This window comes from Heterodontus francisci, chromosome 8 (assembly GCF_036365525.1).
Source record: "Heterodontus francisci isolate sHetFra1 chromosome 8, sHetFra1.hap1, whole genome shotgun sequence".
In the NCBI taxonomy this organism is placed as follows: Eukaryota; Metazoa; Chordata; class Chondrichthyes; order Heterodontiformes; family Heterodontidae; genus Heterodontus; species Heterodontus francisci.
The window spans coordinates 4,978,428-4,993,073 of record NC_090378.1 but is presented as its reverse complement, the minus strand read 5'-3'; the positions used below and the strand labels follow the sequence as shown (position 1 = coordinate 4,993,073).

At 44.8% G+C, this 14,646-nt stretch overlaps 1 protein-coding gene across 1 annotated transcript in view; it reads left to right on the top strand.

The window, feature by feature from the left end:
- The window catches only part of cryz (crystallin, zeta (quinone reductase)), a 61,195-nt gene that overhangs the window by 21,381 nt on the left and 25,168 nt on the right, over window positions 1-14,646 (top strand). The window contains exon 2 of the mRNA XM_068036572.1: window positions 9,046-9,171. Within this exon, the coding sequence (XP_067892673.1) occupies window positions 9,052-9,171 (120 nt within the window). The 5' untranslated portion in view covers window positions 9,046-9,051. The remainder of the gene's footprint in view (window positions 1-9,045; window positions 9,172-14,646) is intronic.

Below are 14,646 nucleotides of genomic sequence, written 5' to 3'. Positions count from 1 at the left end.
TTGAGCTCCAGGTTTTGGAACTTGAGTGACAGTTGGCAACACTGCGGTGCATTCATGAGGATGAGAGCTACGTGGATAGAACGTTTATAGATGTGGTCAGTCCACAGTTTGAGTATGCAGGGAGAGGGGGAATGAGTGTCCACCAGACAGTCAAAAAGAATCAGGCAGGTAGTGCAGTAGATCCCTGAGTGCATCTCACTCTCCAACAGTTTTTCAGTTCTGAATACTGAGGAAAGTGATGCTTCACCTGGGGAGTGCAGCCAGAGCCAAGTCCATGGCACCACGGATGGCTCAGCTGCACGGGGGGTGGTGGGTACAGAGAAGACTGGAAGAGCCATAGTGATAAGTGATTCAAAAGTCAGGGGAACAGACGGGCATTTCTGTGGCCGCAGACGTGAATCCAGGATGATGTGTTATCTCCCTGGTGCTGGGCGGAAGGATGTCACTGAGCAGCTGCAGAGCATCCTGAAAGGGGAGGGTAAACAACCAGCAGTCGTGGTCCACATCAGAACCAACGACGTAGGTAGAAATAGGGATGTGGTCTCGCAGTCAGTATTTAGGGAGCTAGGTAAGAAATTAGCAAAGCAGGACCTCAAAGGCAGTAATCTCCGGATTATTCCCAGTGCCACACACAAGTGAATATTGAAATAGAAGGATAAAACAGATGAATGCGCAGCTGGAAAGATGGTGCAGGAGAGAGGGTTTTAGATTCTGGGACATTGGGACCGGCTCTGGGGAGATCGGACCTGTACGGGCCGGATGGTATGCATCTGAACAGAGCCGGGACTGAGTTCCTTGCAGGACGTTTTGCTAGTGCTGTTTGGGAGGGTTTAAACTAGTTCGGCAGGGAGATGGGGACCTGAGGGTAGACTCAGTTGGGACAAAATCAGAAATTAAAATGGAAGGCAGAAAGTTATGGATGAGTCTAGAAGACAAAGGTTAGAAAATAAGAAAAGTTTGGCAGTGCTCAAGGGTATCTATTTCAATGCAAGGAGTATAGCAGATAAAACAGATGAGCTGAGGGCACAGGTAGACATGTGGCAGTATGATATAGCTATTACAGAAACATGGCTTAAGGAGGGACAGAATGGCAGTTCAAAGTTCCTGGTTACAGGGTTTTCAGACGCGATAAGGAGGGGGAGTGGCAATTTTGGTCAAGGAAATTATTACAACTGTGAGGAGGGATGATATGTTGGAAGGTTCATCAAATGAGGCCATATGGATTGAGCGCAGGAACAAAAAAAGGGCAATCACACTGCTGGAAGTGTACTATAGACCCCCAAATGGTCAGAGGGAGATAGAAGAGCAGATATGTAGGCAAATCTCTGAGAAGTGCAAGAACAATAGGGCAGTAATAGTCGTGATTTCAACTTGTTTCTTTGGCCTCTTTATGTCGAGAGACAATGGGTAAGCGCCTGGAGGTGGTCAGTGGTGTGTGGAGCAGCGCCTGGAGTGGCTATAAAGGCCAATTTTAGAGTGACAGGCTCTTCCACAGGTGCTGCAGAAAAATTTGATTGTTGGGGCTGTTACTCAGTTGGCTCTCCCCTTGCGCCTCTGTCTTTTTTCCTGCCAACTGCTAAGTCTCTTCGACTCGCCACACTTTAGCCCCGCCTTTATGGCTGTCCGCCAGCTCTGGTGAACGCTGGTAACCGACTCCCACGACTTGTGATCAATGCCACAGGATTTCATGTCGCGTTTTCAGACGTCTTTAAAGCGGAGACATGGATGGCCGATGGGTCTGATACCAGTGGCGAGCTCGCTGAAAAATGTGTCTTTGGGGATCCTGCCATCTTCCATGCGGCTCACATGGCCAAGCCATCTCAAGCGCCGCTGACTCAGTAGTGTGTATAAGCTGGGGATGTTGGCCGCCTCGAGGACTTCTGTGTTGGAGATACGGTCCTGCCACCTGATGCCAAGTATTCTCCGGAGGCAGCGAAGATGGAATGAATTGAGACGTCGCTCTTGGCTGACATACGTTGTCCAGGCCTCGCTGCCATAGAGCAAGGTACTGAGGATACAGGCCTGATACACTTGGACTTTTGTGTTCCGTGTCAGTGCGCCATTTTCCCACACTCTCTTGGCCAGTCTGGACATAGCAGTGGAAGCCTTTCCCATGCGCTTGTCGATTTCTGCATCGAGAGACAGGTTACTGGTGATAGTTGAGCCTAGGTAGGTGAACTCTTGAACCACTTCCAGAGCGTGGTCGCCAATATTGATGGATGGAGCATTTCCCATGCCCCATGATGTTTGTTTTCTTGAGGCTGATGGTTAGGCTAAATTCATTGCAGGCAGCCGCAAACCTGTCGATGAGTCTCTGCAGATACTCTTCAGTGTGAGATGTTAATGCAGCATTGTCAGCCGAGGAGTTCCCTGATGAGGACTTTCCGTACTTTGGACTTCGCTCTTAGACGGGCAAGGTTGAACAACCTGCCCCCTGATCTTGTGTGGAGGAAAATTCCTTCTTCCGAGGACTTGAACGCATGTGAAAGCAGTAGGGAAAAGAAAATCCCAAAAAGTGTGGGTGCGAGAACACAGCCCTGTTACACGCCACTCAGGATAGGAAAGGGGTCTGATGAGGAGCCACCATGTTGAATTGTGCCTTTCATATTGTCATGGAATGAGGTGGTGATACTTAGTAGCTTTGGTGGGCTTTCAACTACTCCAGTATTAACTGGGATAGTTTGAGCGTGAAAGGAATTGAGGAAGCAGAATTTTTGAGGTGCATTCAGGAGAACCTTCTTGCCCAGCGTGTAGCAAGTCCAACAAGAGAGGACGCAGGTTTAGACTTGGTTTTAGGAAATGAAGATGGGCAGGTGGAAGGGGTGGCAGTGGGAGAGCATTTTGATGGTAGTGATGATAATTCAGTCAGTTTTAACATTATTATGGAAAAGGACGGAGATAGAACAGGAGTTAGAGTTCTCAATTGGGGCAAGGCCAATTTCACTAAACTGAGGAGTGATTTAGCGAATGTGGACTGGAAACAGCTACTTGTAGGTAAATCAGTATCAGGACAGTGGGAGGCATTCAAAGGGGTGATTCATGGGGTTCAGAGTAAACATGTTCTCACAAAGAAAAAGGGTGAGGCGGCCAAATCTAGAGCCCCATGTATGTCAAGGAGCCTAATGGGTAAGATAAGGCAGAAAAGAACAGTACAGCACAGGAACAGGCCATTCGGCCCTCCAAGCCTGCGCCGATCTTGATGCCTGCCTAAACTAAAACCTTCTGCACTTCCGGGGACCGTATTCCTCTATTCCCATCCTATTCATGTATTTGTCAAGATGCCTCTTAAACATCGCTATCATATCTGCTTCCACCACCTCCCCCGGCAGCAAGTTCCAGGCACTCACCACCCTCTGTGTAAAGAACTTGCCTCGCACATCCCCTCTAAACATTGCCCCTCTCACCTTAAACCTATGTCCCCTAGTAACTGACTCTTCCACCCTGGGAAAAAGCTTCTGACTATCCACTCTGTCCATGCCGCTCATAACTTTGTAAACCTCTATCATGTCGCCCCTCCACCTCCGTCGTTCCAGTGAAAACAATCCGAGTTTATCCAACCTCTCCTCATAGCTAATGCCCTCCAGACCAGGCAACATCCTGGTAAACCTCTTCTGTACCCTCTCCAAAGCCTCCACGTCCTTCGGGTAGTGTGGCGACCAGAATTGCATGCAATATTCTAAGTGTGGCCTAACTAAAGTTCTGTACAGCTGCAGCATGACTTGTCAATTTTTATACTCTCTGCCCCGACCGATGAAGGCAAGCATGCTGTATGCCTTCTTGACTACCTTATCTACCTGCGTTGCCACTTTCAGTGACCTGTGGACCTGTACACCCAGATCTCTCTACCTGTCAATACTCCTAAGGGTTCTGCCATTTACTGTATACCTCCCATCTGCATTAGACCTTCCAAAATGCATTACCTCACATTTGTCCGGATTAAACTCCATCTGCCATTTCTCCGCCCAAGTCTCGAACCAATCGATATCCTGCTGTATCCTCTGACAATCCTCATCAATATCCGCAACTCCACCAACCTTTGTGTCGTCCGCAAACTTACTAATCAGACCAGCTACATTTTCCTCAATCATTTATATATACTACAAAGAGCAAAGGTCCCAGCACTGATCCCTGCGGAACACCACTAGTTACATCCCTCCATTCAGAAAAGCACCCTTCCACTGCTACCCTCTGTCTTCTATGACAGAGCCAGTTCTGTATCCATCTTGCCAGCTCACCTCTGATCCCGTGTGACTTCACCTTTTGTACCAGTCTGCCATGAGGGACCTTGTCAAAGGCTTCACTGAAGTCCATATAGATAACATCCACTGCCCTTCCTTCATCAATCATCTTTGTCACTTCCTCAAAAAACTCAATCAAATTAGTAAGAAAGCTTATGTCCAACATCAAGAACTCAATACTACAGAAAGCCGAGAGGAGTGTAGAAAGTGGAGGGTGAAATCAAAAAGGAAATTTGGAAAGCAAAGAGAGGGCATGAAAGAATATTGGCAAGCAAAATCAAAGTGAACCCAAAGATGTTTTATCATTGCATTAAGAGTAAGAGGATAAGTAAGGAGAGAGTAGGGCCCATAAAAGACCAAAAAGGTAACCTATGTGCAGGGGCGGAAGATGTTGGTATGGTTTTTAATGAATACTTTGCGTCTGTCTTCACAAAAGAGGGGGAAATTCCAATCTTGTGGTTAAGGGGGAGGAGTGTGAAGTATTGGATATGATAAACATAGGAAGAGGGGAAGTATTAATGGAATTAGCATCCTTGAAAGTTAATAAATCACCAGGGCCAGATGAAATGTACGTGAGGCAGTTAAAAGAAGCAAGAGAGCAAATAGCAGAAGGTCTGATCATCATTTTCCAGTCCTCACTGGATACAGGTGTGCTGCCGGAGGATTGGAGAACTGCTAACGTTGTACCTCTGCTTAAAAAGGGAGCGAAGGATAGACTGAATAATTACAGGCCAGGCAGTCTAACCTCAGTAGTGGGCAAATTATTGGAATCTATTCTGAGACACAGGATAAACTGTCACTTAGAAAGGCACAGGTTAATCAAGTAAAATAAAAGCAAAATACTGCCAATGCTGGAAATTGGAAATAAAAACAAGAAATGCTGGAAATACTCAGCAGGTCTGGCAGCATCTGTGGAGAGAGAAGCAGAGTTAAAGTTTCAGGTCAGTGACCCTTCTTCAGAACTGACAAATATTAGAAATGTAAAAGGTTTTAAGCAAGTAAAGCTGGGGGTGGGGCAAGAGATAACAAAAGAGAAGGTGTTGATAGGACAAGGTCACAGAGAATAACTGACCAGAAGGTCATGGAACAAAGGCAAATGGTATGTTAATGGTTTGCTGAAAGACAAAGTGTTAGTACAGAGAGGGTGTGAATTGACTGTCAAGTACAAAGCACTCCAAGCACAAACATTAAAATTTTAAAAAAACAGCAACAGTGGTAGGCACAGTAGAAACAAACTAAACACGCTAAAAAACCTAAAATAAAATAACCAAAGAAGAAAGAGAAAACGTTAATCAAGGATCGTCAGTATGGATTTGTTAAGGGAAGATCTTGTTTGACCAACTTGATAGAATTTTTTGAAGAAGTAACAAGGAAGATAGATGAGGGTAGTGCAGTTGATGTGGTCTGCATGGATTTTAGCAAGGCTTTTGACAAGGTCCCACATGGCAGACTGATTTAAAAAAAAAAATCCCATGGGATCCAGGGAAATGCAGCAAGGTGGATACAAAATTGGCTCAGTGGCAAGAAACAAAGGGTAATTGTTGACAGATGCTTTAGCGACTGGAGGGTTGTTTCCAGTGGCGTTCTGCAGGGCTCAGTACTGGGTCCCCTGCTTTTTGTGTTACATATTAATGATTTGGACATAATGTAGGGGGCATGATCAAGATGTTTGCAGACGACACAAAGATTGGCCATGTGGTAGACAGCGAGGAGGATAGCTGTTGGCTCCAGGAAGATATTGATGGTCTGGTCAGATGGGCAGAAAAGTGGCAAATGGAATTCAACCTGGAGAAGTATGATGTGATGCATTTGGGGAGGTCAAACAAGGCAAAGGAATACAAGATTAATGGGAAAATACTGAAAAGTATAGAGGAAGTGAGGGACCTTGGAGTGAATGTCCACAGATCCCTGAAGGTAGCAGGACAGGTCGATAAGGTGGTTAAGAAGGCATATGGAATCCTTTCCTTTATTAGCTGGGGTATAGAATATAGGAGCAGAGAGGTTATGCTGGAACTGTATAAATCTTTATTTCGGCCACAACTTGAGTACTGTGTGCAGTTCTGGTCACCGAATTACAGAAAGGATGTAATTGCACTCGGGAGGGTACAGAGGAGATTTACGAGGATGTTGCCAGGAGTGGAAAAATGCAGCAAGAGGAAAGATTGGATAGGCTGGGGTTATTCTCCTTAACAGAGAAGGCTGAGGGGAGATCTGATTGAAATGTACAAAATCTTGAGGGGCCTGGATAGAGTGGAGGTGAAGGGTCTATTCACCTTAGCAGAGATGTCAGTGACGAGGGGGCATAGATTTAAAGTGATTGGTAGAAAAATTAGAGGGGAGATGAGGAAAATCATTTTCACCCAGAGGGTGGTGGCGATCTGGAACTCGCTGCCTGAAAGGGTAGTTGAGGCAGAGACATTCAACTCAATCAAAAAGAGTCTGGATATGCACCTCAAGTGCTGTAATCTCCAGGTTACGGACCAAATGCTGGAAGGTGGGATTAGAATAGGTGGATCGTTTTTCGGCCGGCACAGACATGATGGGCCAGGTGGCCTCTTTCTGTGCCTTAAACTTTCTATGATTGTTTGAAAACTGTAACTGGACAATGGGCCGCCTTTGAAGAGGAGATGGTTTGGGTGCAGTCAAGGTACATTCCCACAAGGGGGAAAAGGTAGGGCAAACAAATCCAGAGCTCTCTGAATGACGAAAAAGTAGAGAACAAGATGAAGCAAGAGAAGGGTGCATACTACAGATGTCAGGTGAATAATACAATTGAGAACCAGACTGAATATAAAAGGTTCAGCGGGGAAGTGAAAAAACAGACAGCAAAGACAGTGTATGAGAAGAGACTAGCAGCTGTACTGAACCCTAAAAGAGCTTACCTGACAGTTCTGCAGCTGATGAGAATGATAAGATAGAAAATGGGCCCACTAAGCACACCACCAAAGAAAATACTGTTACCAGATTGCTTGTATTTCTTTTGTAAGATATGTGTTGAGGACTTGTATTTGAATTATGGACTCTGATACATCTGGAATCTTGAAGAGATTGCTGAACTTTGTTTTTTTTAAAAAGAAGTCGCTAGAAAGTTCATGGATTTGGCTGGTAAACAGGTCTTCCTGGAAGGCACCTACTTGTGGGTAATCACCCAGCAGGGGTTGTTTTTGAGTTGGGGAGATGTTTACAAATAAGTGACAGGACAAAATTTATAGATATCTGAAGGCTTGACTTCTGGAAGGTTTTAGTTTCAGTTTGAACTGTTGCAACAGACTGTTGGGTTTTGCCTGCCTCAAGAAAAACAGCTTAGCTCTCTCTCTTGAAAACAAATCCTGCACCCAGTATGTCAGATTCCTATTTCCTCCTGTATTTGAAGGAACCCAGCATGTTTGAAAGAATTTTGCATATCCAGTGTGTGGGAACTGAAAGCTTGTTGCTGCATTCCTGCTGCAAGACCTATTTGGAGCCATTGAAGCTGCATCTCTCGGAAAGCCTACCCAAACTGATCTTCAACATCACCTGGAAAACACTGCTCAAGGAAGATCCTAGCGACAGCTGCCTATACGCATTTGGAACGCCTAACCAAAACAAAGGACATCTTTCCATGCCGCCTTTTCAGCCTGTTTTTTTCCTTCGATTTTCTTTGTAACAGCTATAAACAAAAATGCAGCAAGATCTGGACAATATCCAGGCTTGGGCTGATAGGTGGCAAGTAACATTCGCGCCCCACAAGTGTTAGGCAGTGACTACCTCAAATAAGAGAAAATCTAACCATCTCCCCTTGACATTCAATGGCATTACCATTGATGAATTCCCCCACTATCAACATCCTAGGGGTTACCATTGACCAGAAACTGAACTGGAGTAGCCATATAAATACCTATGGCTACAAGAGCAGGTCAGAGGCTAGGAATCCTGTGGTGAGTAACTCACCTCCTGACTCCCCAAAGCTTGTCCACCACCTACAAGGCACAAGGCAGGAGTGTGATGGAATACTCTCCACTTGTCTGGATGGGTGCAGCTCCAACAACACTCAAAAAGCTCGACACCATCCAGTACAAAGCAGCCCACTTGATTGGCACCCCATCCACAAACATGCACTCCTTTCACCACCAACGCACAATGGCAGCAGTGTGTACCATCTATAAGATGCACTGCAGTAATGCACCAAGGATCCTTCGACAGCGCCTTCCAAACTCGCGACCTCTACCACCTAGAAGCACAAGGGCAGCAGTTGCATGGGAACACCACCACCTGCAAGTTCCCCTCCAAGCCATACACCATCTTGACTTGGAACTATATCACCGTTCCTTCACTGTCGCTGTGTCAAAATCCTGGAACTCCCTTCCTAACAGCACTGTGGGTGTATCTACCCCACCTGGACTGCAGCGATTCAAGAAGGTGGCTCACCACCACCTTCTCAAGGGCAATTAGGGATGGGCAATAAATGCTGTCTTAGCCAGCGATGCCCACATCCCATGATTGAATAAACAAAAAAGGTGTAGACCTTTCGAAATATTGTTGTGGGATCTTTTCTGTCCCCCTGAGAGGAGACACGGGTCCTCAGTTTAACATCACTTCCAAAAGATGGCACCTCCGACAGTGCAGCATTCCCTTGCCACTGCACTGAACTGGGAGTGTCAGCCTAGATTGTGTGGTCTTGACTGGCACTTGAACCCACAACCTTCTGACTCAAAGGTAAGATTTCTACCCACTGAGCCATGGTAGACACGTTGAATTTTTGTGAAATTTTGCAGGGGTTGAGAGGAGTATGGGAAGGTTTAAATGCAGTAACTATTTTTAATCTTAGATCACCATGGCTTCTGGAAGATCAGTTGCACCCCTCATGCGGGCTGTGCGAATTTCTGAGTTTGGTGGGCCAGCAGTCCTCAAGCTACAATCGGACATTCCTGTACCTAATCCAAGCGAAAATCAGGTAAAATGCATAATTCTACTCTGTACCATATGTTAGAGGGGCCTGATGCTACAGTAGAACAGTGCTACTTTCAACTCTAGGGCCAAGGTTCAAATTCAGATTAGATTGATCAGCTCAAATTAGATTTGGGTTTGCGAAGTGGCAAGCAAACACGCAGTTTGTTCCAGTTTCTGTTGGTTGAAAGGATCTTAAGCGAATGAAGTTTGGCCAGTGTCAACCCAACTCTTGAAGTGCAGAACAGCCCATATGTAAAAACTTGGTTAGACCACACTTGGAGTACTGTGCTCTGTTCTGGTCTCCATATTCCAGGAAGGATGTGGATATACTGGAGAAAGTACAAAAGAGATTCACATAGATGATAGCAGAACTAAGGTTATATTTATCAGAAAAGACTAAATGGGCTGGGGCTCTTTTCTTTACAAAAGAGAAGGCTGTTGGGTAACCTGATTGAGGGTGCTAAGATTATTGACAGGGTAGATGCAGGGAAGGTGTTTCTACCTGTGGCGGTGTTTAAAACTAGGGACCATAAATTTACCAGAATGCTTCCAGGGATGGAGGATATTAGTTACAATGTTGGGTTGGAAAAGCTGGAGTTGTTCTCCTTAGAACAAAGGAGATTGAGGGGAAACTTAATAGAAGTGTACAAGATTATGACATGATAAGTTAGATCAGGAAAAACTGTTCCCATTATAAACAATACAAGGACTAAGTGACACAGATTGAAAGTTTTGGGCAAAAGATGCAGGGGTAATATGAGGAAGCATTTCTTTACGCAGTGGATGGTAATGACCTGGAACTCTGTGCCCACAAGGGTAGTGGAAGCAAAGACGATCGATTACTTCAAGAGGAAGTTGGATGTCTACCTGAGAGAAATAGATTTGCAGGGCCATGGGGGACTGATGTATGAGGAGAGATTGAGTCCGTTAGAATTATATTCGCTGGAGTTCAGAAGAGTGAGGGGGGATCTCGTAGAAACCTATAAAATTCTAACAGGAATTGACAGAGTAGATGCAGGAAGGATGTTCCCGATGGTGGAGGAGTCCAGAACCGGGGGTCATAGTCTAAGGATACAGGGTCAACCTTTCAGGACTAAGATGAGGAGAAATTTCTTCACCCAGAGAGTGGTGAACCTGTGGAATTCGCTACCACAGAAAGCAGTTGAGGCCAAAACATTGTATGTTTTCAAGAAGGAGTTAGATATAGCTCTTGGGGCGAAAGGGATCAAAGGATATGGGGGGAAAGCGGGAACAGGTTACTGAGTTGGATGATCAGCCATGATCATAATGAATGGCGGAGCAGGCTGAATGGCCTACTCCTGCTCCTGTTTTCTATGTTTCTATGAACCAGGGAATGGGACTGACTGCATAGCTCTGTGGAGAGCAGTATGGACTCTAGGCTGAATGGCCTCATTCTGTGCCGTAAATGACTCTTTGATAATCACTAATAAATCCAATAGGGAATTCACGAGAAACCTTTTTATCCAGAGAGTGGTGAGAACGTGGAACTTGCAACGATAGGGAGTGTTTGAGGCAAATTGAAACATTTAAGGGAAAGCTGGATAAATACATGCCAGAGAAATCAATAGAAAGATATACTGAAAGGGTGAGATGAAGTAGTGTGGGGAGAGGCTCGTGTGGAGTATAAACACTGGTATGGGCCAGTTCGGCGAATGGCCTGTTTCGGTGTTACATAGAAACATAGAAAATAGGAGCAGGAGGAGGCCATTCAGCCCTTCAGCCTGCTCCGCCATTCATTATGATCATGGCTGATCATCCAACTCAGTAACCTGTTCCCGCTTTCCCCCCATGTCCTTTGATCCCTTTTGCCCCAAGAGCTAAATCTAACTCCTCCTTGAAAACAAACAATATTTTGGCCTCAATTGCTTTCTGTGGTAGCGAATTCCACAGGCTCACCACTCTCTGGGTGAAGAAATTTCTCCTCATCTCAGTCCCGAAAGGTTTACCCTGTATCCTTAGACTATGACCCCTGGTTCTGGACTCCCCCACCATCGGGAACATCCTTCCTGCATCTACCCTGTCAAGTCCTGTTAGACTTTTATAGGTTTCTATGAGATCCCCTCCTCACTCGTCTGAACTCCAGCGAATATAATCCTAACCGACTCAATCTCTTCTCATACGTCAGTCCCACCATCTCAGGAATCAGTCTGGTAAACCTTCACTGCATTCCCTCTATAGCAAGAACATCCTTCATCAGATAAGGAGACCAAAACTGCACACAATATTCCAGGTGTGGCCTCACCAAGGCCCTGTATAATTGCAGCAAGACGTCCCTGCTTCTGTAGTTGAATCCTCTCGCTATGAAGGCCAACATACCATTTGCCTTTTTTACCACCTGTTGCACCTGCATGCTTTCCTTCAGCAACTGCTGTACGAGAAGACCCAGGTCTCGTTGCGTATTCCCCTCTCTCAGTTTATAGCCGTTCAGATAATCTGCCTTCCTGTTTTTGCTACCAAAGTGGATAACCTCACATTTATCCACATTATACTGCATCTGCCATGCATTTGCCCATTCACTTAACTTGTCCAAATCACCCTGAAGCCTCTCTGCATCCTCCTCACAACTCGCCCTCCCACCCAGTTTTGTGTCATCTGAAAATTTGGAGATATTACGTTTAGTTCCCTCATCTAAATCATTAATATATATTGTGAATAGCGGGGGTCCGAGCACAGATCCCTTCTGTACTCCACCAGTCACTGCCTGCCATTCGGAAAAAGACCCGTTTATTCCTACTCTTTGTTTCCCGTCTGTCAACCAATTTTCTATCCATTGCAGTACACTACCCCCAATCCCATGTGCTTTAATGTTACACGCTAATCTCTTATGTGGCACTTTGTCGAAAGCCTTCTGAAAGTCCAAATACGCCACATCCACTGGCTGCTCCTCATCAACTCTACTAGTTACATTCTCAAAGAATTCTAGTAGATTTGTCAATCATGATTTCCCTTTTGTAAATCCATGCTGACTCTGTCCGATTCTCCCACTGTTCTCCAAGTGCTCTGCTATAAAATCTTTGATAATGGACTCTCGAACCCCACTACTGACGTCAGGCTGGCTGGTCTATAATTCCTTGTTTGGTCTCTACCTCCCTTTTTAAATAGTGGGGTTACATTAGCTACCCTCCAATCTGTAGGAACTGTTTCAGAGTCTATAGAATCTTGGAAGATGACCACCAGTGCATCCACTATTTCTAGGGCCACTTCCTTAAGTACTCTGGGATGTAGATTAGCAGGCCCTGGGGATTTATCGGCCTTCAATCCCATCAATTTCCCCAACACCATTTCTCTACTAATACTGATTTCTTTCAGTTCCTCTCTCTCACTAAGCCCTGTGTTCCCCAACATTTCTAGTATGATATTTGTGTCCTCCTTTGTGAAGACAGAACCAAAGTATGCATTTAGTTGGTCAGCCATTTCTTTGTTCCCCATAATAAATTCCCCTGTTTCTGACTGTAAGGGACCTACATTTGTCTTCACCAATCTTTTTTCTCTTCACATACCTATAGAAACTTTTACAGACAGTTTTTATGTTCCCTGCAAGCTTACTCTTGTACTCTATTTTCCCCTTCTTAATCAATCCCTTGGCCCTCCTTTGCTGAACTCTAAACTGCTCCAAATCCTCAGGTCTGTTGTTTTTTCTGGTGAATTTGTATGCCTCTTGGATCTAATACTATCTCTCATTTCCCTTGTAAGCCATGGTTTGGCTGCCTTGCCCATTTTACTTTTGCGCCAGACAGGAATAAACAATTGTTGCATTTCATCCATGTGCTCTTTGAATGTATGCCATTGCCGATCAACCGTCATCCCTTTAAGTAACGTTTCCCAATGCATCATAGCCAACTCGCGCCTCATACCTTCGTAGTTTCCTTTATTAAGATTCAAATTCTGTATGTAAATTCTGTATTATTCAATCTAATTTGTATTAAATTGAGTCAGTCATTCAGATTACCAAAACACTCCTTTCAGGTGAAGCAGCGATTTACTTGTACTTCTTTCAATGTAGTATACTGTATTCGCTGCTCACAATGTGGTCTCCTCTACATTGGGGAGACCAAACGCAGACTGGGTGACCGCTTTGCGGAACACCTCCGCTCAGTCCGCAAGCAGGACCCTGAGCTTCCGGTTGCTTGCCATTTCAACACTCCCCCCTGCTCTCATGCTCACATCTCTGTCCTGGGCTTGCTGCAGTGTTCCAGTGAACATCAACGCAAGCTCGAGGAACAGCATCTCATTTTCCGATTAGGCACACTACAGGCTGCCGGATTGAACATTGAGTTCAATAATTTCACAGCATGATGGGCCCCCCATTTTACTTTTATTTTTAGTTATTTTTTTACATTTTTTACAATTTTTTTTCTTTTGTTTATTTCATTTCATCTTAGTTTGTTCAGTTTGCTTACCCACTGTTTTTTTTTTTCATGTTTGTACTTGCTGCTGCTCAATCTTCAGTTCGTTGACACCCTATCTGTACTAATGCTTTGTCTTTCAACACACTATTAACATATTGTTTGCCTTTGCTCCATGACCTCTTGGTCAGCTATGTGGCCTTGTCCTATCTACACCTTCTCCTTTGTTATCTCTTGCCCCACCCCCGGCTCACTTGCTTATAACCTTTGACATTTCTAATATTTGCTGGTTCCGAAGAAGGGTCACTGACCCGAAATGTTAACTCTTCTTCTCTTTCCACAGAAGCTGCCAGACCTGCTGAGTGGTTCCAGCATTTCTTGTTTTTATTTCAGATTTCCAGCATCCGCCGTATTTTGCTTTTATTATTCAGAATATCTGAATGGGTGGTGAGAAGAAAGGATTGCTGGGACTTTTGAGGTTGGCGGAAATAGGGAGGCAATTTTGCTTTGTATCCAGACCATGCTCCATGAGGTGGAAATACATGATCCTGACAGCACATGCCAAGATGGAATTATTTCATTCCTCATTACCCCCTGTGATGGGCATTAAAAAACTCCTTTATCTCTTTAAGTATTAGTGATGCTAGCAATGTACAAGAGAGTCTTTGCTTTACAAGGCAGTGGTTTCGTGCTGAGATTATAACTTTGTTGAATTTCGAAGCATTTAATTACTAAATCTGCAGAGTACAGACTCGATTCTCAGCCTAGAGCCACAGTGCAAGAATCTATTGGTCTTAACAACAAACTTATGGATTTGGTTAGTCACGGGAAAAGAACTAATTTAAATCCTGAGGGGACTTGACAAGGTGGATGTTGAAAGGATGTTTCCACTTGTGGGAGAGACTAAAACTAGGGGTGCAATTTAAAAATAAGGGGTCTTGCATTTAAGGCAGAGATGAGGAGAAATTTTTTCTCTGAGGGTCATGAATCTATGCAACTCTCTTCCTTGGTGAGCAGTGGAGGCAGGGCCATTGAATGTTTTTAAAGCAGACGTAGACAGGGAGTCAAAGGGTATCGGGGGTAGGCAGGAAAGTGGAGTTGAGTCCACAAAC